This window comes from Trachypithecus francoisi, unplaced genomic scaffold (assembly GCF_009764315.1).
Source record: "Trachypithecus francoisi isolate TF-2019V2 unplaced genomic scaffold, Tfra_2.0 Contig00586, whole genome shotgun sequence".
NCBI classification, from domain to species: domain Eukaryota; kingdom Metazoa; phylum Chordata; class Mammalia; order Primates; family Cercopithecidae; genus Trachypithecus; species Trachypithecus francoisi.
In genome coordinates, this window is record NW_022680749.1 from 3,974,482 (window position 1) to 3,998,095 (window position 23,614).

The window sequence follows — 23,614 nt, forward strand, 5'->3', positions numbered from 1 at the left end:
CCAACCACCCACAATCACTGACAGTTTCTTCCTACACACAGGAAAAGTGCTGGTGTCTTCCAAAGGAAGTAGACAAAAAATGCTACAGTTTTGAGATAAACAATCAGAATTGCCTTGGAGCCAAAAGGAGGGAAACTAAAGGCAAGACAACTTCAGTTTCGTATGGTGCAATTCTTTTTAGGAGAATAACTCTCCTCTACTTAGACAACAGGAAGCATACACACTTACATTTTAAGTTAAAGAAGGAGGTCAGAAAGTAATGGACATAGTGGGCAGCAACTGCAGAAACAGAACGAGAAAAAATTAGGAGACTGTATATAAAAAAGAGAGGTCAGGCCAGGCGCGGTGGCTCACGCCTGTAATCCCAGCACTTCGGGATGCCGAGGCGGGTGGATCATGAGGTCAGGAGATCAAGACCATCCTGGCTAACATGGTGAAACCCTGTCTTTATTAAAAATACAAAAAAATTAGCCAGGCATGGTGGCGGGCGCCTATAGTTCCAGCTACTCGGGAGACAAGAAGCAAGAGAATGACATGAACCTGTGAGGTGGAGCTTGCAGTGAGCCAAGATCGCACCACTGCACTCCAGCCTGGGCGACAGAGTGAGGCTCCATCTCAAAAAAAAAAAAAAAAGAAAAGAAAAGAAAAAGAAAAAGTAAAAGAAAGGTCAGCTTAGGAAGCAAAGTTCTCAAACAACATAATTAACACAGCTAGTCACTGACCAGCCCTAAAGGGGAATTGTAATTCTTTCACATGTTTAAAAAAGAAAATCCCACTGACTGGGTGTGATGGCTCATGCCAGTAATCCCAGCACGTTGGGAGGCCAAGATGGGAGGCTTGCTTGAAGCCAGGAGTTCGAGACGAGCCTGCTAACATGAGGAGACCTCCCCCCCATCTCTATTAACAAAAAAGAAAATTAAATAAAAATAATTCCCTCCCCCATAAAACAGGACAATGTATCATGGCATCAACAGGCACATTGACTCTGCTGTCCCCAGTTAGCAAGCTATCATGCTTCACTTGTGAGAAGAAACTGATGGCATCATTTGCTTTAAGTACAAATGATATTTAAATTTAATTGTAGTCATTTAAGTAATAAATTTGGTTCTATGTTTACTTATGTGGTACTTAAATATTGTTCTCAAGAAATCATGCTTTAAGGGTAGCGTTTAAGAACTCTGGCCATGAAATGACCCTTAGCTGCTCAAAGAATCAATGGCCTGGCAACAATGTACTATCCATAGAGCAGGCTTGCGTGAAGCTTCTGCTTCTAGATGAAGGGGTGTATGAGGAACTTTAGTGTTATGCTGACTTTGAGTGGAATGCTGCTATGAGTCATAATCCCTATCTTCAGTATATATAGGTAGATAGAGTTTGGGGAGTGACAGTCCTTTTCTCAGTAATAAAGAAAAATAATCTTTCATCTTGAACCCCAGAAAGAGGGTCAATGGATAGACAGCAGTTACATTTTCATTTTCTATATACCTCTCAGGAAATCAAACAAATCAAAAAATGCATTTGAAAACTCTCTACTCAAATTCTCTATTCTCTATCATGTCTGACAGAAGGGAAACTCCTTGCAGGCACGGCTGTTCTTGTGCCACAGACTCAAATCTGAGCACCATACATCCTCAGTGTAAGTTCAAGAGAAGGCTAATGATAAAGTTTCCTGTGGAAGTACTACTGAAAAGGGAAGTCACATTTTCGTTCACATTTAAACTCCCATATTGTTCAACTGTGTGCCTCCCTTCCACAAAGTATACACTCAGAAAGTATTTATAAAATACACTCTGGATAACTTTTAGTTGAATAACGAGTATCCTAACTTTAGTATCCTAAAGCATTGTCAAACCCTTGCTGCTCTGAAATGTGTCAGGTAAGTTTCCTTCCTGACGGGGATGCAAACACTTTCCTTCCCTCCCTCATCTCTGCCTCCCCATCTGCAGACACCTGCTGCCAGAAGGATTTCTCAGAACCTCTCCTCCCTGTGGAAGTCCTGCTGATAAAAATGAAGACCTGCAACAATTACCCAGTCCTGGGACCTTGGCAGCAAACTCCAGACCACTACATGGAAAGAAAAATATTGGCACTTTCTTTATTCTCCCTGCAGGCATCAGCTTCTCTTTCCTAGACCCCTCAAGGGCTATGGACCAACACACACAATTCCATTTTCAAGGCTAATAAAAGGCTGAGCCCCAGAGGAGTAGGTCATTTGCACTTTCCTGTTTTCCTGCAGGCACTTGTTTTGTTCCCCAGAGCCAGGATGGAATTGACAAACACCCGGAGGGCAGAGAGAAAAGTTTCTCATTGTACTGCTCTGCAAGAATGTATATGCAGCTATTTCAACATAAATGTCAGATGAGAGTGATAAAGATGATAGTAACTGAAAGAATTGTCGCTATTATATTATCATTAAACTGTCAAGAAAAATTGTCAATATTTTTATATGCAGGATGGAAGAGTTTGATATTTTAAAATGTACACTGTATTCACCTTCAAGAACATCATGCATTATATATGGTGTGAACTTTCTAAAGACTGTGAATTGGTGGCTAAACATTCCTCTACTGTTTTATATTAGACCATTTTTCTAACTGGAAGTCCACATTTAAACAATTCTATGAAAATGATCTATTTTTGGAAATGTTTTATGTTTTTCAGAGATTGAGAGAATGATTTAGAGGAAGGTTGTAGACAAACTTTCTCTGGCAGAATGTGCATTGGAAATGGTTGCCTAGCTCAAAACAGCTCTTTTAACTGCTCCCTTCCTTCATAAGAGTAGATCACTGAAGTATTTTTGGAATTCATGGTCAACCAGGATAGATATTCAGCAGTAACCAGTATGGCTACACCAGTGGTACAGGATGATAGATGCTCCCTCGAGCCCCTTAAGTCAGTCTCCTGACCTCTCCATGACCTGAAAGGTAAAGGAGGTTAACAACTGGCACCACAAAGGTCTGTGGGATTCCTCCTGCTCCAGCTGACTACTGGGCCCCAGCAGACGTAGACTGGTAAATGCTCTCACTATCATTCTGGCTCCAACCTCTTAACAATGCTGAATTGAATCACAGATACACATCAGAATAAAGCCAGACCTTCAGATTCCCAGTTCCGGAAAACTGGAATGACAATGGACTAGAGAGAGAAATAGGAGATCTGATCTTTCAACAGAGGAAAACCACCACAAATGTACAAACAGATGCAGTGAAGAGGGAGCGAGGAAGGGAGTGGGGAGACAGAGATTTTGAGAGAGAGAGAAAGAGTTGGGAATAGAGTATTCTGAATGCCAACAATTATCCATTTTTTCTTTTCCTAGAGGTTACTGCCTTACGGCTTGTTATGGAGTCAACTATGTCCCTCAAAATTCATATGTTGAAGGCCTGCCTGCATTGTGACTGTATTTAGAGACAGAGCCTTTAAAGAGATAATCATAATTAAATGAGGTCATACGTGTGGACCCCTAATCTAATACAATGAGAGTCCTTATAGGAAAAGGAAGACACCAGAGTGCCTGCACACAGCAGGCGAAGTGAGGACACTGAGGAGGCAGCCATTTGCAAGGTAAGGAGAGAGGATTAGGAGAAAGCAGACCTATTGGCACCTTGAATTTGAACTTCCAGCATGTAGGACTGTAAGAAAATAAATGTCTGTTTAAGTCTGTGGTATTCTAATACAGCAGCCTAGCAGACTAATTTCTGTGGGTTCTGAAAGATAACAAAATGTCATGAAAAAAACCACCACCTCCTTTGCTTATCTTGGTTGGAATTGGTTTCTGTATTTGTACCATAAAGCGCTAGCTACTACATTCCTATAAACATTAGATTTTAGGTTTTCTATCTAATTTCTAACCCAATAATCTAGAGTTAGAAGATAAATTTAAACTGGCATTCCTGAAGTAATGTTTTTCAAGGATCATTCAACCGTGATAATGAATCTAAAATATATTCTGTTAAACTGACTTTTGTTATTTTTCAACAGTCTAAGCCTGGAATCAAATGTTTCAGAAAGGCCTCTTTCCTGTAACTTGGTATAAATATAGGCACATTCTCAGACCAACCTAGCCTCAGAAGAGATATACTAGCCAAATTTCTGAAGTGAGTGGCAGTTTACACATTTCTCTGAAGTAAGGTGTTGTATTGTTCTGGTCACAGGACAAAAAAAAAAAAAAAGATTCATGCGTTGTTCCACTTAAACAGGGTATCTTTATTCAGACCTAGTTACAGGGCTTGTACTTTTCCACAGTTTATGAGGATACTTCTGCGTTCCTTCGGGTGACAGCCTGAAGCACGAATAAGGGAGCTCTGCTTCTTGTCCAGTTAGTTATGCCTTTCTATGTTTGAATAAATGGCCTATGTCTGCCAGTGCACACTTAAAAGTAGTAGTCCTAATATCACCCTGAGCAGGACTATGTGCTCAAATAGGTACCTGCGTGGCAGAACAATGTGGTGTTAAATAAGCCTATATCCTCCATAGTCAAAGTTCAGGCAGGCCCTTTAAATAAAAATGGACCAGTGGAATTCTAGCCGACTAAATATTTGAAGAGTGCATTTCATGGTTTAGTACAAGAACTTAATGTGCACCAAGATGATCAGTAAAATTCTCATTGAAATATTCTATGAGATCAAGCCTAAAAAGTATCCACTTCAACTACAAATCTACCGCAAGCTAAAATGGCAGTGTTAAGGTTGTACAACTTGAAAATAATATAATCTGACAAGACCATTAGTACAAGTACAAGCCCTTCAATAATAAAAATAAAGATACAGGCCCCCAAATAAATAGCATTAGACTAAAACTTGTGTCTCTTTCCACATAAGATGCTACTTCATCTACTATTACTACATAACAAATGTAGATTAATAATTACCATACAATGTAAGGAATAATAAAAATATAAGTACATCCTGTATTCCACCACACAACAATCCAATACGGGTGACATTATTCTCATTTAAAAGATGTGGAAATGAAACCACAGAGAGGTGAAGTAATTTGTACAAGGCCACACAATTACTTGTTGAACTAGGTAGCCAGTCTAAGTCACTCTGACATTAAAATCTCTGTGTTCTTAATTCTTTCACTCTACTGCCTTTTCTAAGGGCTGAGAGCATACTTTGGATGAGAAAAATCTGAATATCTAAATCCTTTTACAAGCTAGATCAGTAAGTGGACATTTGACCCTGGTCTAATTTCTTTACTTTCCTGGGCATCATACTCTTTATCTATTTAAAAAAAAAAAAAAAAAAATGGGGCTGGACTTCGCAATCCCTTCCAGGGAGAACATTTGGTTCTGTTCAACCTCAAGTCCAGAAATGGCAGACTCCCAGCAGTCCCAAATTCATGTAATCTGCACTTGCCAATAACAGTGATTCATCCTGTGTATAAGTAAATGAAATTCGGGGCCAGGCATTGTGGCTCACTCCCAGCACTTTGGGAGGCTGAGGCAGGTGGAGCATTTGAGGTTAGGAGTTTGAGTAAATGAAATTTGCTTTTTATTCCTCTGTATATTGTTTCATATTAAATATGTTTAACATTTTGGGAAAAAAAGTTATATACCAAATTAATTTGGGCTCTTTCATTTTATGGAAAAATGCATGCTTTAACTGGATGCCTTATAAAAGTCCTTATGTGAAGTTTAACGATAGTCCTGCAAATTGAAAAAGGAAAACATTTTCTCAATTGCTTCAGTCTTTATACCTCACAGTCCATCCGTTACCACAGCACTGATTGTGATGTCACAACTGCAGTCAGTTACATTCAGAGACAATCAGGAAAAAGGCCAAGGGAGATGGTGCCCAGGCAACAATAACTTGTGATTACTCTACTACTTGTGAAATAGAAAGTTTAAATTCAGGAGATCTGCTTTCAGATTGTCGTTATGCCACTTACTAGCTATGTACCCTTAGGCAACTCACTTAATAGAACAATGATTTATGAACTTGATTTCTTAAGTCAAATGGTGTGTGTTCAAATCCTCATTCTGCTAGTTAGCATAGGCACACTAGTGCCTACGCTAACTTCTCTGTGCCTCTGTTCTTTACCTATAAATTGAGAAACTGTGACTGCCTATCTTCAAAAGGTTGCAGAAAGAATGAAATATTATATTATAGAAAGCATTTATCAAAGAGCCTTCTCCCTACTAAGTGCTCAGAGTTTGCCTTTATAAAGTATCTGTATTTTGAGTGAGTCCATTGTTAGGTAAAGTTCTACATAATAACTCTGAGTTTCTTCATTGTTAAAAATCAGGAAACAATTGTATGTACTTCATAAGACTGTTATCAGGACTAAACATGGGAACCCAGAGAAAAGTATTTTGTAAGCAAAAGGCTCTAAATTATCATTTGGTTAACATCCATATTTTGTTATTGTAAAATGATCTTGTATTAATTTAAAAAATATTTACTAAGTGCTTAGAATATAAAAGGTACTGGACTAGGCATTGTGCAGAGTATCAATCAGATATAGATTTTATGGTAATACAAGAATATTGATACCTCTAATATAGAAGATAATGAATACCAAACCAATACTCTAAATGGAAAGTCTTTGAGGTAAGCATTGAAGAACAGAAAGATTTAAACACAGGGGAGGGAAGAGAAGAAGAGGAAAAAAGGAGGCATTCCTGACAAACAGTATCACAAAAAGCTAGGAGGTGAAAAAATACAGATTATGTATGGTAAAAAGTGAGTGGTACAATTTAGCCAGAGGAGAATATGTGAAGGGATGGCGGGCAAGTAATGAGAATGAAGCTACATAATGAGTATGTTATATGTAGGAAGAACAACTGCCACAATTTAGATTAAAAGTTATAAGGAGTTAAAAAGAACAGCCTAGGTAGAAAATACATAGAAAAGGATTAGATAAGTTTGGAATTCTTAAGCCTCTGCCATTATTATTCTATGTTCGTGTTTCAGGAGGTGGTGAAGGAAGCATACTGACTCTCACATCAAGTTCACACTCCTGAATCTGAACTTCAAAACCTTTTGTAATCTGTCCCAGAAGCCCATCTTTTGTCACACTAGTCACCAGCTCTGTTGGTTTCCTCTGAGGCCATAAAAAACACCAGGTCCCAATTTCATGCGTTGGCTATTACTAGCTCCTGGTTTATTTTCTTCATCTTCTACCTATCTATGCCAGATTATAACCCATCCCTAAATCTCATTTCCATCAGAAAGCTTTCCTTGATGATCTAGACCATATCACTCTCTTCCATCTCTACGTACTTTGTTGCATATCTATTTTATCAAATGGCAACCTGGAAGAACTATCACTGACCTAGGAATAAAATGACAAGGGTCCTGGCAGCATGTCTTCTCTTTGATTTGAGGCACATTATTCAATGCCACAGGTTCTGTCCTTGGTAAAATGAAATATTTGTGAATTAACAAACTTTAAAGTCATTTCCTGTCATGCATTCTACAAATATATAATGAACATCCACTTGTGCTGAGCTCTATCCCAGGTGTTGAGGATACAGAGGTGAAAACAAAATATTTATCTGTTTATCTATCAGCTATCTATACTATAATTGCATTCTGGTTTTGTTTTTTCTTTTTCTTTTGGACATGGAAGTTTTACTCTGTTGCCCAGGCTGGAATGCAGTGGTGTGATCTCAGTTCACTGAAACATCCACATCCCACGTTCAAGCGATCCTCCCACCTCAGCCTCCAAAATAGCTGGGATTAGAAGCACGCAGCACCACACCTGGTTAATTTTTGCATTTTTAGTAGACACGAGGTTTCACCATGTTGGCCAGGCTGATCTTGAACTCCTGACCAAATGACCCACCTGCCTCCGCCTTCCAAAGTGGCAGGATTACAGGCATGAGTCACTGTGCCTGGCAACTATGATTGCATTCTTATAATGTGGTGGTTCTCAAAATTGAGCTTGAATTAGAGTTACCTGGAAAACTTGTTCAAAGATTTCTCTGTTTCTGATGCAACAGATTTGGGGTAGGGCCCCAAACTTTTATTTTCTAAGATATTTCCAGGTGATGCTGATGCCACTGAACCAAGGACCACACTTAGAGACCTTCTGTTCTGGTAGACTGTCTATTGTTTTCACTGCTATATTGTCAGTGTTTGGAATAAATATTGATGGAATGAAATAATAAATTGAGGCACTTAGTTAACTGATAAAGGGGGATATACAATTATTTTATAGTTTAGAAGGAAAATTGCAATTTTACTGAAAGGTAAAGGAGTTACTATAACCAGAAAGGTACAAGTTATAAGGAATAGTTTATATCCAAAGAAAAACAAAATTACTTCTAACCTAGAGGAAAGGGTAGAAAGGTCATAGAAAGCTTTGTGGAGCAGTTTATTTGAGCTATTCCTTGAAGGACCCATACACTTATTTCAAAAATGCCTGCCATTACTCAAAATATTTTTAGTTCTTGTCTTTGCAATTTGTCTACTTAATCTATAGTGAATCTTTTGTTTTTTCCCTATACTCTATGGTGAATCTTTTTCTTAAATTCCCTCAAAGTTTATAGAATTTTTATATTCTGATGTAAGGTTTGATATTTGGAATTAGCTAAGCATGACATTTTTGCCAAATCTGGTCAGGAAGTTGGGTGATTTTGTTGCATAATCCTGTTCTTTGTTAAAAATAAAGTACACTGTTCAGTTAGTGTACTGATTTTCTAGTATGCCTTACAAATGAGGCCCAAAGCAATTTCAGGGTAGAAGTTCAAAAATCAGTCTGAGGCCAGGTGCAGTGTCTTATACCTATAATGCCCACTGGGAGGCTGAGGCAAGCATATCGCTTGAGTTCAGGAGTTCGAGACCAGCCTGGCCAACATGGTGAAACCCCGTCTCTACAAAATACACAAAAAACTAGCCATGAGCGGTGGCATAGGCCTGTAGTCTTTACTCGGGAGCTAAAGCAGGAGAATCGCTTGAGCCCAGGAGGCAGAGGCTGCAGTAAGCCAAGATCACACCATTGCACTCCAGCCTGGCTGACAGGAGTGAAATCCTGTGTCAAAAAAAAAAAAAAAAAAAAAATCATTTTGAGCAATGGATTAAGTTTGTAGTTTCTGAAAGTGATTAGAGGACAGCTTCCATTTGGCCATACATTCTCTTGTGTGTTTGAAATCAGTCTTAACATATTTAGTATCAATCTATTGAAAAAATCAACATCTGAACATACACTATACCATGTACACTTTTCTTCAGAGTGTATGCCATGCTATAAATATCTAAAATTTAAACTTTATGGGAATAAAAAAGCAGTATAAAAATGGATGCTCTTCCAAGTTAGATCTATAAAAAAATATGTAATGGTACCAGGAAATATACATAGGTTTCTCTGAGCTCTTGATTTGGGGCCATTCAGTTAACAATGAGTATTAGTTTATGTGTTCTAGGCATAGAATTACATGGTGGGTCACACTGGTCCTGTATGAAGGGGGGCATGACAAATCATTCTACTAGTTTGCAATAGTGGGACTAAAGAGAACATGGAAAGCCTGTGACTAAAGCACACTCTATAGTCATAACTTCCCCCTTCTTGTTTGACCGCATAGTCCTTCAACTACTCTCTGTTCACCCAGTCTTCATGTCCAGGGTATCTTCAGTAGCAGATCAGCATGTACTAGAATAGTATATTAATAGTAAATTCATAATGTTTTTAAAACCTTTACCTCAAACCTTTTAATAGAGTGTACTAAATTTAGTTCGGTCTGATATAAATGAGAAAATCTACTAACAATCCCTAGGACCAATGATTCTTAAAGATCTCCAAACCAGCAGCATCAGCTTCACCTGAGAGCTTATTAGAAATGCAAATTCTCCAGATCTGCTACAGCAGAATCTGACTTAACAAGCCGTGGCTCCAGGTGGTTCTGATGCATGTGAGGACCACTGGTTTAGATAGTATCAGCAGTAAAGAAACTCTGTCAAGCTGTGCGATCTTCTATGAATTTTGCAAAATATTATAATACCCCGTTACCATCTTCATAATTACTACATTTAATACACACACAATTACACACATATTCAACTTGTAAGTTACCCTTGATGGAACATGTATAAAAAAGGTATGGCTTCTCTTTGTAAAGTGATGGTGTAGAAGGAAGAAAAATAAATTTGTCTTCAGTTTTTTGAAATGATACTATCCTTAACCCCTCCCCTTTTGTCCCCAATAAATGAATCACACTGGGGAAACATTGGTAGCAGGTGGCTATTCTGTTTCTTTGATATAGCAGGAAAATCTTGTTAGGTGATATAAATGCACCTTATCATTTGCAAATATAAACTGTCGTGCGTCTTGGGTGAACAGCTAAGTGCAGAACCATTTCAAAAACTTGAAGGTAAATGGATGTCTTATTTGCAACTAAACCATCATACTCATGTCAAATTTATTCATTGGACAAGGATTCTGAGGATACATAATACAATTTTTTTTGCTGAAATTTAGAAGTTTCATAATCCACTTAAGAAGCATATTTCAGAATAAAATAATTCTCTGTTTTGGAGTTAAAGCACAGACTTGGAGCAGTCCAGTCCACAGATGTATAATGCAATCTATATATATAATTTTAAATTTTCTAATAGCCACATTTTAAAAAGTGAAATGAATTAACTTCAAAATAATTTTTAATCCAGTATATAAAAATATTACATTTCAACTTATAAACAATATAAAATTGATGAGCTATTTTTTACATTTTTTGGTATTTGATCATTAAAATCTTTCACGTGTCTTACATGTATGGCATACCTCAACTGGAATGTTAAATTTTGACTGGAAGTACTTTCTTTTTTTTTTTTGTCTTAGTGTTCTGTGAAATGATTTTTATTTAAAATACAATTTATTATTGCAAAAGTAGATTTTATACCCAAGTTGTCATAAATACTAAAAAAGTTTTCCAATAGCCTGCTGAATATTAGTTTTTATATTTAAATTAATAAAAAATGAAATTTAAAATTCAATTCCTCAATCACACCAGCTGCATTTCAAATATTCAATATGCGTAAGGCAGTGTAGATCTGGAGCTATGCGAGACCAACCTGGGTTAGAATCCTGACTTTGCCTCTTTCCGGCTGCTTGTATTTGGGAATTTACCTAGCCGTCCCCAAGTTTCAATTCTATCTTCGAACTGGAGTCTGGGAAACCCCACAGTGAATATGTTTTAACTCCTGCCTGCAAAGCTAACAGCAGAAGACAACCACTATTTGTTTTTCCCTTCATGGAAGTGGTGGACTCACTGCATGATATAATAAAAATCAGAACCAATTAATGTAGGGATAGTTAAGTAAATTTCATTATTCCATACTCTGAAGCCATAAAATGCTAATAACTAATCACTAATTTATTTAATCACCAATTAATATTGAAATCGGTTATTATTAAGGAAGAAAACCGTACTATTAGGAATAGCGCGACTGCTGCCCGTGTGCTCAGGAAAACCTAGAAGGGTCTGCCACCCATCCATTAACAGCGGTTATAGGAAGCAACAGAGTGGGGGAAGGGTCCAGCCGGCACACGCTTCAGTTTACATTTCTTGTCAGTTAATTTCCAAAAGCGTTGTTCTAAAAAGGAGATATAATACTGTTTTACTTTAAGGGGCAAATCTCAAATGTGCTTTGAAACGACTACGCTTTTGCCTCTCAGTCTGGAATGTGATTTGAAATCTAGCTGAACTATACTATAATAAAAGGCCACATGAAAATACTTTGTCAGAAAAAAATATGCCGCCTTAAATCCGCTTTCGGTTGGCGGTTTCCCGCCGGTGGAACGGAAGCAAAACCGCCTTTGACGTCTAGCGAGGAGTCCCCTCCCAGTTACTACGGTGAAGTCTATGCTGCCATCTTTACTGTGGTCATCTCGTACCAAGGGTGCCGTACGGGGCTGTTGGGGCTCCACAGAAAGTCGGCGGAAGGTGAAATGGGAATGGAATCATGCGATTCTGTAATAAGAAGCTGACAGAACCACGAAGGATCAGGGACTTAAAGCATTAGATACCTTGTTAGTGGGATGCAGGTTCCACAGGCAAGCAGAACGATTCAAGCGAATTAGTACGGTTTCTGCCCGGATCTTGAGAGCCGCTTCCGTTGCTCAGCGGAAGTGTCGGTCGCAAGAGGACAGACGCCTGGAAGAATCCGCTATCGGCAGTGTGCACAACCGGAATCATGTCGAGTTTGGCGGTGAGAGACCCGGCAATGGATCGATCACTGCGTTCCGTGTTCGTGGGGAACATTCCGTATGAGGCAACTGAGGAGCAGTTAAAGGACATTTTCTCGGAGGTTGGTTCTGTTGTCAGTTTCCGGCTGGTATACGATAGAGAGACGGGAAAACCCAAGGGCTATGGCTTCTGCGAATACCAAGACCAGGAAACCGCGCTTAGTGCCATGCGGAACCTCAATGGGCGGGAGTTCAGTGGCAGAGCGCTTCGGGTGGACAATGCTGCTAGTGAAAAGAATAAGGAGGAGTTAAAGAGCCTCGGGCCTGCAGCGCCCATTATTGACTCACCCTATGGGGATCCCATCGATCCAGAAGATGCCCCTGAATCGATTACCAGAGCAGTAGCCAGTCTCCCCCCGGAGCAGATGTTTGAGCTGATGAAGCAGATGAAGCTCTGTGTCCAAAACAGCCACCAGGAAGCTCGAAACATGTTACTTCAAAATCCACAACTGGCTTATGCGCTGTTGCAGGCGCAAGTAGTGATGAGAATCATGGATCCAGAGATTGCTCTGAAAATTCTTCATCGGAAGATACATGTCACACCACTGATCCCAGGCAAATCTCAGTCTGTGTCTGTCTCTGGCCCTGGCCCTGGCCCTGGTCCTGGCCCTGGCCCTGGGCTCTGCCCAGGACCTAATGTTCTGCTGAACCAGCAGAATCCACCAGCCCCTCAGCCTCAGCATTTGGCTAGAAGACCTGTGAAGGACATTCCTCCTCTGATGCAGACTCCTATCCAGGGTGGAATTCCAGCTCCAGGGCCAATACCAGCTGCAGTTCCCGGACCTGGTCCTGGTTCCTTAACTCCTGGAGGAGCAATGCAGCCCCAACTTGGAATGCCAGGGGTTGGCCCAGTGCCTTTAGAGCGGGGACAAGTGCAGATGTCAGATCCTAGAGCTCCTATACCTCGTGGACCCATGACTCCTGGTGGTCTGCCTCCTCGAGGACTGTTAGGAGATGCTCCAAATGACCCACGTGGAGGGACTTTGCTTTCAGTCACTGGAGAAGTGGAGCCCAGAGGTTATCTGGGTCCACCCCATCAGGGTCCCCCTATGCATCATGCCTCTGGTCATGACACTCGTGGCCCTTCCTCACATGAGATGAGGGGAGGGCCATTAGGAGATCCCAGACTGCTAATTGGAGAGCCCAGAGGCCCCATGATAGATCAAAGGGGTCTACCTATGGATGGTAGAGGTAGTAGAGATTCTCGAGCGATGGAGACTCGCGCCATGGAAACTGAGGTCTTAGAGACACGTGTAATGGAGAGGAGAGGAATGGAGACCTGTGCCATGGAAACCAGAGGGATGGAAGCAAGAGGCATGGATGCAAGAGGATTGGAGATGAGGGGCCCTGTCCCCAGTACAAGAGGCCCTATGACTGGTGGAATTCAGGGTCCTGGTCCCATTAATATAGGGGCAGGTGGCCCTCCTCAGGGACCGAGACAGGTCCCAGGCATTTCAGGGGTGGGGAATCCTGGAGCTGGTATGCAGGGTACAGGCATACAAGGAGCAGGCATGCAGGGAGCAGGCATGCAGGGAGCAGGCATCCAGGGAGGAGGGATGCAGGGGGCAGGCATACAAGGAGTGGGTATACAAGGAGGAGGCATACAGGGGGCAAGCAAGCAAGGTGGAAGCCAGCCTAGCAGTTTTAGTCCTGGGCAGAGCCAGGTCACTCCACAGGATCAGGAAAAGGCGGCTTTGATCATGCAGGTTCTTCAACTGACTGCAGATCAGATTGCCATGCTGCCCCCTGAGCAAAGGCAGAGTATCCTGATTTTAAAGGAACAAATCCAGAAATCCACTGGAGCTTCTTGAAAGGTTTTAGAAAATATTTGGCTGTAGTCTTAAAGTTTATTCTGTAGCATGGAGAATGGGTGCAAAAAGCTGACTTCTGCATCCCCACACTTGGATTAGGGTGTCCCTCCTCCTAGAACCTAATCTTTTTTGTTGTTGTTCTTTTTATTTCTTTCTGTTTTCCTTTTTTATTTTTAATTGAGGGTGGGGGGAGGAGGGAGTGTGTCTGTTCACTTTAAGTTACTGTAAAATAACTCTGAACATGATATTATGCCAAATAAGATTACAAAGAATAAGCAGCAATATTGAAGTGTCTACAGTATGTTAACTACATTTTTTAAATGTTGAGTAAAACTTTGTGAAAACTGCTCATAAAGACTAAAAGTTGACCTGTTAAAACATTAATGTACTAAGATGGTTTTAAGATTTTTGGTTGTGTAACAAAATAAAGTTTACCCAAAAGTATAAGATACATTTTTTGGTAAACCATTTAAAATACAAAATCCTATTGGCGGCAATAGGATAAGCATTGTCTTAGTGTTTTAGAATTATTTTTGAAATATTAGAGTTAACAGGATAAGGTTAAACTTGTATTAGAATTGTTTTTTTCTAAAGTTGTGTTACCTGAAAAATCAAGGAGTGCACCTGGTTTACTGTTGCTTCATTTATCCCAGCCTTCAGAGACCAGCAAGGTTCTGCCAGGCCCCAAGCATCAGAGCATGATGATTTTGCTGTGACAGTTCTAAAATCAACCAGGTTACTTAAGTCCACTCTGATGAAACCCTATCTCTCAATACCTTCCAATTTCTCAATAGTCTTTAAGCCCTAAATCTGAGTCAGTAATTCTCTCACATCCTTCCCAAAAATCAGTGTCTAGGGACCAGTTGATCTGGATGAGTTATACATGGTATTTGACTTTTCATAAGTAGTAGGTTTCACTAAGTAAACTCTCAGTTTCTTGGTATCTGGCTTTCATGTACAGATGGTGTCCATTTGCTCCACCAGACAGCAGTTAAAAACTTTTAGACTAAACAGCATTTAACATGCCTTTTAGTTTTCTTATTTCATAATCTACTTTTCTATCATTAATCATGTTACCAGAATAATCAAGGCCCAAGTAGGTAGAAGTTTTTATATAGCCTGAATACTCAGTTGACTTATTGCTCATTTTACTTTTTGTAAGGAATACAGCCATTTAGTCCTAATATACATACCAGTGAGACAATTAAAAATTGGTTGGAAGATGGGGCTTATCACATTGCGCTACTACGACTTTATTTTTCCTTGAAAATAAAGCCTTGAGGATGTGAACACAAACATTGGTATTATAAAACAAGTAGTAATTAATAAAAGCATAAGTTATCAAATATCAGATGATCTTCTGTAGAGAAGAAAAACCAATATCTAGTTACAGATTACAAAATGTTTAATACAAAGAGCTGAAAATGTAGAAATTCAGTTATCTTCCCTTTGCAAAACGTTTACATTTTAAATTAGTATTCTTTATTCACAAGGTTTTCACCCCTATGCTGTTGTTTTCTACTACCTGTTTTACTCTGTTGTTCATACTGCTACTTTCCCATGTTTCCTATATGCCTCCCCTCTATTGGAGAGGATAACTCACCTTTACATGTGCGATAGTTATGGTTAATACTAAATCAGAGTTGGCTTGATCACTTTGAGATTCTAGTTGCTTTATCTCAAAGCTTTCACTGAAGGGCTCTAACTGAAAATTATTAAATGTTACAGTCTTTAGTCAAATCTCTGCATTGTTTAATGCAGAAAATAAAAATACAATTAAGGCTGACGTTAGTATCTGATATGTTTATTTTTAATGAATACATTATGCAAAAATCTTCCATTGTGGATATACATGGGGCCTGATTACGTTTTGTTTTTAATGCAAAAGGCAGAACTAATGAAATTGCAGTAATGGATGGAACTCTTTTAGAACCATTATCTATATAGTTTGACAGCTGAAACAACTATAAAGACGTGCCATTTTGTGGTTGGTATGAGCAACATCTTGGTGATAGTCAGATATTAAGCTTATGTTCCCCAGAGAGAAATCCTCTGTATATAGCACCAATAGCACCTTGTAGCTATCTTCATTACTGACAACCTTAGTCATATTGCAGTGCACTGTTTACCTTTTATCTGCTACTATACACTTCCACTCCCACAAACAACACAGGGACAGTCTATCTCATTACCATATTCACAGATGGGAAAAGGACAAAATATTCGATTAGAGTTATTAGGGGGACAAATCCCATTAAGAGCACATATACTGCCCTCATAAGAGTTTAGATTCAACACGGAACAAATGAGCTATAACAACTATTTCCATTTTAAAAAAACAATTAGAAATAGGTTATTAAAAACAATCACCTCTACTCTGTGAAAGCTAAGGAAATAGATTGTCCTCACTTCTGATTCATTGAATGTTCCAATATTGATGTAGAAAGCATAGAGCCTTATTTCATTTGATAGTAAAGAATAATACAAGCAATATTGCTACAATCAGAATCTTTTATGTGTTTTTCTACAAAATCATCGGTTATAACCCCTCACATCCTGAATTTTCCCTAAGATTTGTAGACTAAAATAAAATCACCAATTCATTCATCATAATAGTTGAAGATGATGGGGTGAAACAGTGATTTGCTAATGCTTCTTTAAGGCTTATCCTCTTGGGAAGTACATGTTTCTTGGGATTATGAAATGATCAACTTTAATCAGTGCCTACCCATTAGCCCTTGCCCTCATATTACTGCTGATTAATACCAAAAATATGTTTTAACATCTGTTGGCTTCCTAGGATTTTGCAGTATTTGATAAGATATAAGCTAATGTGAATCCCAGACAAAGGTAGGCTAATCTAAGTAAGATTATGTTTGGCTTTTCAACTACACTTTTCAGAATTCTAATGGTAGAAAGACATTTTAAAAAGAAGACCGTTAACATAATCACAGCTTGCAAAGCTTCTTGTTTTTCCATGCTGTGATGGGACATTGGTTAAGCACACAGAACATAATTTCCTATGGTGTGTCAGACCTTTCCCTTAGGTCTGATGAGGTCTAAGGATAATTATGTGCAACAACCTACTGTGGCAGAGAAACTGAATTAGCAGTTACATCTGACAGTCTTCTCACAAAAGAATGTCAGTCTCTCACTACTTTATATCAGCTAATCTCTAGACGGACTTTCCTGGTTGAAGCTTGCTTTTTTCATCAGTCTCTTATCAAGAATGCTCTGGTTGAGAACTAATTCATATTAAGGACATTAATAATATATTGTAAGTATCCCTAAATATAAATTTTAATATTAAATGTTAATAGGGATATTACATGATATTGGCATACTACATAATGTGCTCATATATATTTATTTCAAATGTTAACTGACCCAGATCTTTAAATATTTTCATTTGTTTTTATGTACCCTGAAACAAAAGTTTACTTCTTTGGTTGAAAATTCACCTTCACAAATATTCATATTACCAATTACCTTTCTCATAAAATATTAACTATCATGTTTGTTCTTGATATTATTCTATAACAATATATAACATGTCATTTGAGGGCAGAATTGTGTCAAAAGTGACACTTGGGAGTCGGGCGTGGTGGCACACACCTGTAATCCCAGCACTTTGGGAGACTGAGGGGGGCCGATCACTTGAGGTCAGGAGTTCGAGACCAGCCCAACCAATGTGGTGATACTCCATGTCTACTAAAAATACTAAACTTAGCCAGGCATGTTGGCAAGCCCCTGTAATCCCAGCTACTTGGGAGTCTGAGGCACGAGAAATATTTGAACTTGGGAGGTAGAGATTAGAGTGAGTCGAGATTGTGCCACTACACTCCAGACTGGGCAAACAGATTGAGACTCTATCTCAAAAAGTAAAATAAAATAAAAAATAAGTGACACTTGGGGTAACATCATTAAAAATCACAAACCTGGTGCTTATTAAATACTGCACAAAAAGCACCCAAATATTTACCAAATAACAGCTTTTTTTTTTCTTTTTTTGAGACAGTGTCTTACTTTGTCACCCAGGCTGGAGTGCAGTGGCACAATCTCGGGTCACTGCAACCTCTGCCTCCTGGGTTTAAGTGATTCCCCTGCCTCAGTCCCTCAAGTAGCTGTGATTACAGGTGTGTGCTACCGTGCCTGGCTGATTTTTGTAGTTTTAGTAGAGACAGGGTTTCACCATGTTGGCTAGGCTGGTTTTGAACTCCTGACCTCAAATGATCCACCCAACTCGGCCTCCCAAAGTTCTGGGATTACAAGTGTGAGACACCACGCCCAGCATTTAATAACAACTGTTTATAACCAAGAGTTGGTTTAGATCCCCAAAATAGGTAACTATCCTTTAATCACAGGGTTTTAAAAGTAAAAAAAATGAAAAATAGATAGCTAATTACAAAAAATACACAACATTCTCAATCATAAATAATTTTGTATGATTAAGTATATATAATATCTGCAGACACTTGAAATGAATCTCATATGTGTTTCAAAGGTTGGTCATTTAAAAAATTATATCTGCTGGGCAGATGTAGTAGCTAATGCCTGCAATCTCAGCACTTTGGGAGGGTGAGGCAGAAGGATCACTTGAGCTCAGGACTTCAAGACCAGTCTGGGCAACACAGGGAGATCCTGTCTCTACAAAAAATGTAAAAATTAGCTGAGTATGGTGATGTACACATTCTTTAAGCGAATCTTACAGACTCACCTTAATTTAAAATGAGTGCCAACACTGAAAAATGGTATAGTTGGGCCAGGCATGGTGGCTCATGCTTGTAATCCCAGCACTTTGGGAGGCCGAGACGGGTGGATCACGAGGTCAGGAGATTGAGACCACCCTGGCTAACATGGTGAAACTCCGTCTCTACTAAAAATACAAAAAATTAGCCGGGAGTTGTGGCAGGCGCTAGTAATCCCAGCTACTTGGGAGGCTGAGGCAGGGGAATGGCGTGAACCCGGGAGGCAGAGTTTGCAGTGAACCGAGATCACACCACTGCACTCCAGTCTGGGTGACAGAGCAAGACTCCATCTCAAAAAAAAAAAAAAAGAAAGAAAGAAAGAAAAAGAAAAAATGGCATAGTTGAGTTCATAATGTGATTTTTTTAACAAAGGCCAACAAAGGGCTTGCTTGGTGCCTTAACATTTATAAAATCATACTCCATATCTGAAACATCACTCTTGTTCTCATGTTAATCAATATAGTGACATAAATCATGACTAAAAAGATTTCCAGACACAAACCTTGTATAGGAGAGTAAATACAATCATCTATTAATACAACATATTTCCTATCTTTGGCTAAGCCTATACCCAAAATGATTTCATCTTTTTATGCTTATCAATCATCAGAGAAAAAGATCTTCATCTATTTCAAGCATCAGATAAATTACACTATGGAAATTGTATAATTATTGTCAATGTTATCGAAGTTTTGTTCCCTAAAAGTTTTAAATATCTTTGGACAAGAAACCTCAAATTGGTGATCTGTGGACCAATTGAGCTTACAGATATTTTTTATTTGACCAGTCAATTTTCTTGAAAATTTTGAACTTAAATGCCTGTAGAAGCAGCTTTTTTTTTTTTTTTGAGACGGAGTCTTGCTCTGTGGCCCAGGCTGGAGTGCAGTGGCCAGATCTCAGCTCACTGCAAGCTCCGCCTCCCGGATTTACACCATTCTCCTGCCTCAGCCTCCTGAGTAGCTGGGACTACAGGCGCCCACCACCTCGCCCGGCTAGTTTTTTGTATTTTTTAGTAGAGACGGGGTTTCACCGTGTTAGCCAGGATGGTCTCGATCTCCTGACCTCGTGATCCGCCCGTCTCGGCCTCCCAAAGTGCTGGGATTACAGGCTTGAGCCACCGCACCCGGCCAGAAGCAGCTTATATTCTCCAATTTGGCCACAAGCCCAACCTCTTCCTATCCTTCGAGCTTACAACTTAACACAATTATTAGATTTGATCAATATTAGTGTCTAATTTGACAAATATGACATAGAAAAACTTGCTTAAGGCCAGACGTGGTATTTCATGCCTGCAATCCCAGCGGTTTGGGAGGCCAAAGCTGGAGGATCACTTGTGTATAGGAGTTTGAGACCAGACTGAGCAGCATGGTGAAATCCCATCTCTACAAAGCACACAAAAATGAGTTGATTACTTGGCCATGGTGGCATGGCTCTAGTCCCAGCTACTTAGGACGTTGAAGTGGGAGGATCACTTCAGCCCAGGAGGTGGAGGCTGCAGTGAGCCGGGATCTCGCTACTGCACTCCAGCCTCCTGAGTGACAGAGCAAGACCTTATCTCAAAAAAAAAAAAAAGAAAAAGAAAAAGAAAAACCTGTTTAGCAACCAGTTCAGCACACATATTTCTGCAAAACCAACCAGCAACAAAAGGAAAACCCAGGGCAAACGAAAACAAAAATCTTGACGCATTTTTTATTTGTAGATTTTGGTGAGGTATACTGAGCAAAGAAATGTCCTAGGAAAATAAGCCAATCAGTATATCTATCCCACAAATGTTTGCATTTTCAATAAATATTAATCCAAAATAGCAGTATCTTCTTTTTCAATGAAAACACATATTTGTAAAATATGATATATATTATTCATGTATATAGATATTAAATGCTAACAGCTCTCGAATGAAGATATTGATAGTATACATACTGGAACACTGGAACATAAATTCTCTTTTTTTTTTTCTTTTGAGACAGAATCTCACTCTGTGGCCAGACTGGGGTGCAGTGGTGCAATCTCAGCTCACTGCAACCTCCATCTCCCAGGTTCAAGCGATTCTCCTGCCTCAGTCTCCTGAGTAGCTGGGACTACAGGTGCTCACCACCATGCCCCACTAATTTTTGTATTTTTAGTAAAGATAAGGTTTCACCATATTGGTCAGGATGGTCTTGATCTCTGGACCTCATTATCCACCTGCCTCGGCCTCCCAAAGTGCTGGAATTACAGGCATGAGCCACAACGCCCGGCCCAGAATTCTTTAATTTCTTTATCTGTTATTGATGTACCTGTCAACCTCTGATTATGTGATTCTCTACTATCTCACTTTGTTGCCTGGAATGAATATGAAGCAACCTGTACCAATTCAGGAATCTACTTATGTAGATTTTAGAAAGTGACCCACTATATGTAACTTTCATGTAACAGTCACAGTAATTTAAACAAAACAAAACAAAAGTCCTTAACCAGATCATGTTATTTCCCTGTTAAAACCTCTCATGGCTTACATTGCTCTTAGAATAAAATTCAGAATCCTTATGTGTCCCATGTAGCCCTGATATAGTTTAGATGTGTGTCCCCACCCAAATCTCATATTGAAATGTAATCCCCAGTGTTGGAGGAGGAGCCTTGTGGGAGGTGATTGAATCATGGGGGTGGATTTCTCGTGAATAGAATCTCATTTCATCATGAATCTCATGATGGTGCTAAACCATGAATCTCATGATAGTGCTAAATTTCTCATTTCATCATGAATCTCATGATGGTGCTAAACCATCCCCCATGGTACTGTCCTCATAACAGTGAATGAGTTCTCATGTAATCTGTTCATTTAAAAGTGTGCAGCACCTCCCCCTCCACTCTCTGGCTCCTTCTCTGGCCCTGTGCCTGCTGCGCCTTTCCCTTTGTCACGATTCTAAGTTTCCTGAGGTCTCCCCAGAAGCCAAGTCAATGCCAGCATCATACTTCCTGTACAGCCTGCAGAACCATGAACCAATTAAACCTCTTTTCTTTATAAATTACACAGTCTCAGGTATTTCTTTATAGCAATGCAAAAATGAACTAATACAAGCCTTAAGCATACCAATGTCTCACACTACCATTGGCCCCTTACTCACTTCTACACATATTTTGGGCCTAGCTTTATTTAATTGAATTTGCCAGACTCATTCTCATCTGTGTACTTGGGAGTTTCTCTTGTTCATCACCCACTCTTTCCCCAGGCCTTTGAATGGCTAGTTGATTCTCTTTACTCAGGTCTTGGCTTATATACTATATCACTTACTCAGACAGGCTTTTCCTGGACACCTGGGAAACCACAGACAAAGCAAATATAAATTTAATGGTCTCCCAATTCTCTCTCATAATCTTGTTGTCTTTCTTGTTTGTTTGTTAAGAGTAGTTATCTTACCTGAGCACCACTTACACATTGTATGGGATTAATCCATATTCTCCAACCCTTTGCAAAGCATAATGGTTGTTCTATGCACCCACCAAACTTGATGACTGTCACTAATGAGTTTCTCTTCATTACGCCCATGTTATATTTATCATGTAAATCATGTTTGTTCCCAAACAAATCTATGCTAGTTGTATCTATTACTGTAATATATGAATATGCCTATAGGCATAAACATAGGTATAGATAATATGTGTATATATGAAATACGATTGTAAAAATAAAAAGTTATTTCTATGAAAACTATCTTGAATGCTTTGAAAGATAGATAGATAGATAGATAAGTAGATAGATAGATAGATTTATCATGTCAACTGTGTTTGATGGTGTATTAGTCTGTTTTCATGCTGCTGACAAATACATACCCAAGACTGGGTAATTTACAAAGGAAAGAGGTTTAATGGAGAACTCACAGTTCCACATGGCTGAGCAAGCATTACTAGCACGGTGGAAGGCAAGGAGAAGCAAGTCACATCTTATATGGATGGCAGTAGGCAGAGAGAGCTTGTGCAGGGAGATCACTGTTTTTAAAGCCATCAGATCTCATGAAACCCACTCATTATCATGAAAACAGCATGGGAAAGACCCATCCCCATGATTCAGTCATCTCCCACCGGGTACCTCCCACAACACAGGGGAATTATGGGAGCTACAGGATGAGATTTGAGTGGGGACACAGAGCCAAACCATATCATATGGTAAACCAGTTTATACCAATTGTACTATTTTTTGTTTTATATAGATTGATTGATTGTTATTAGCATGAGTGTAAAAAAGTTATTTCTTCGAAAACTATGTTGACTGTTTCTACAAGATTTTATAAAAATTAGGAGCTAAAAATACATCATTGTTAAATACTGTGGGGGCAAGGTAATTTTTAAAAATACCTTAAAAATCTTTAAAATCTAGAATTCACGCTGATACTTTGTAAGTGTCCAAATCCTTGTTTCACTTAAAAAAAAAAAATGGATTGTTACTGGCAATTTTAGACAAAGCATGTCAATGCTTTAATTTCCTCACAGAAATTTTTCAGGCAGTGGAAGAAAAATCCTTGAGGTAATGTTATCTGAGGTTTGGTGCTGCCATAGTTGTTTCCCTTTCACCTCCACAGGATTACCCAGGAGAGACAACCACCTGCCACCATTCCAGTCCTCCTCCTTCCCCTTCTTTGTGATGTTACATACCGAGGAGAATAGAATATACCCTAATCTCTTGCTAATCAAAGTGTGCTCCTCGGACCGGCAGCACCAGCATCACCTGGGAGACTGTTAAAAATGCGGAATCCGGGGCCCCACCCAGACCTGCTGAATCAAAGCCTACATTTTAATAAGATCCCCAAGGATCCACATGCAAATAAACGTTTGAAAGCACTGCTTTAATCCTACAAGAAAGTGAAAAGAATGACAACAAATAAAAGCACCATA

General features: G+C 39.3%; 2 protein-coding genes across 3 annotated transcripts in view; one reads left to right on the plus strand and one right to left on the minus strand.

Moving 5' to 3' along the window:
- Positions 1–23,614, minus strand: part of PRKG1 (protein kinase cGMP-dependent 1) — a 1,377,278-nt gene that overhangs the window by 606,207 nt on the left and 747,457 nt on the right. The window lies entirely within an intron of this gene.
- Positions 11,802–15,783, plus strand: CSTF2T (cleavage stimulation factor subunit 2 tau variant). Its single transcript, XM_033215306.1, has one exon. It carries the CDS (start codon positions 12,135–12,137, stop codon positions 13,995–13,997), a length of 1,863 nt encoding a protein of 620 aa, XP_033071197.1. The 5' UTR covers positions 11,802–12,134; the 3' UTR covers positions 13,998–15,783.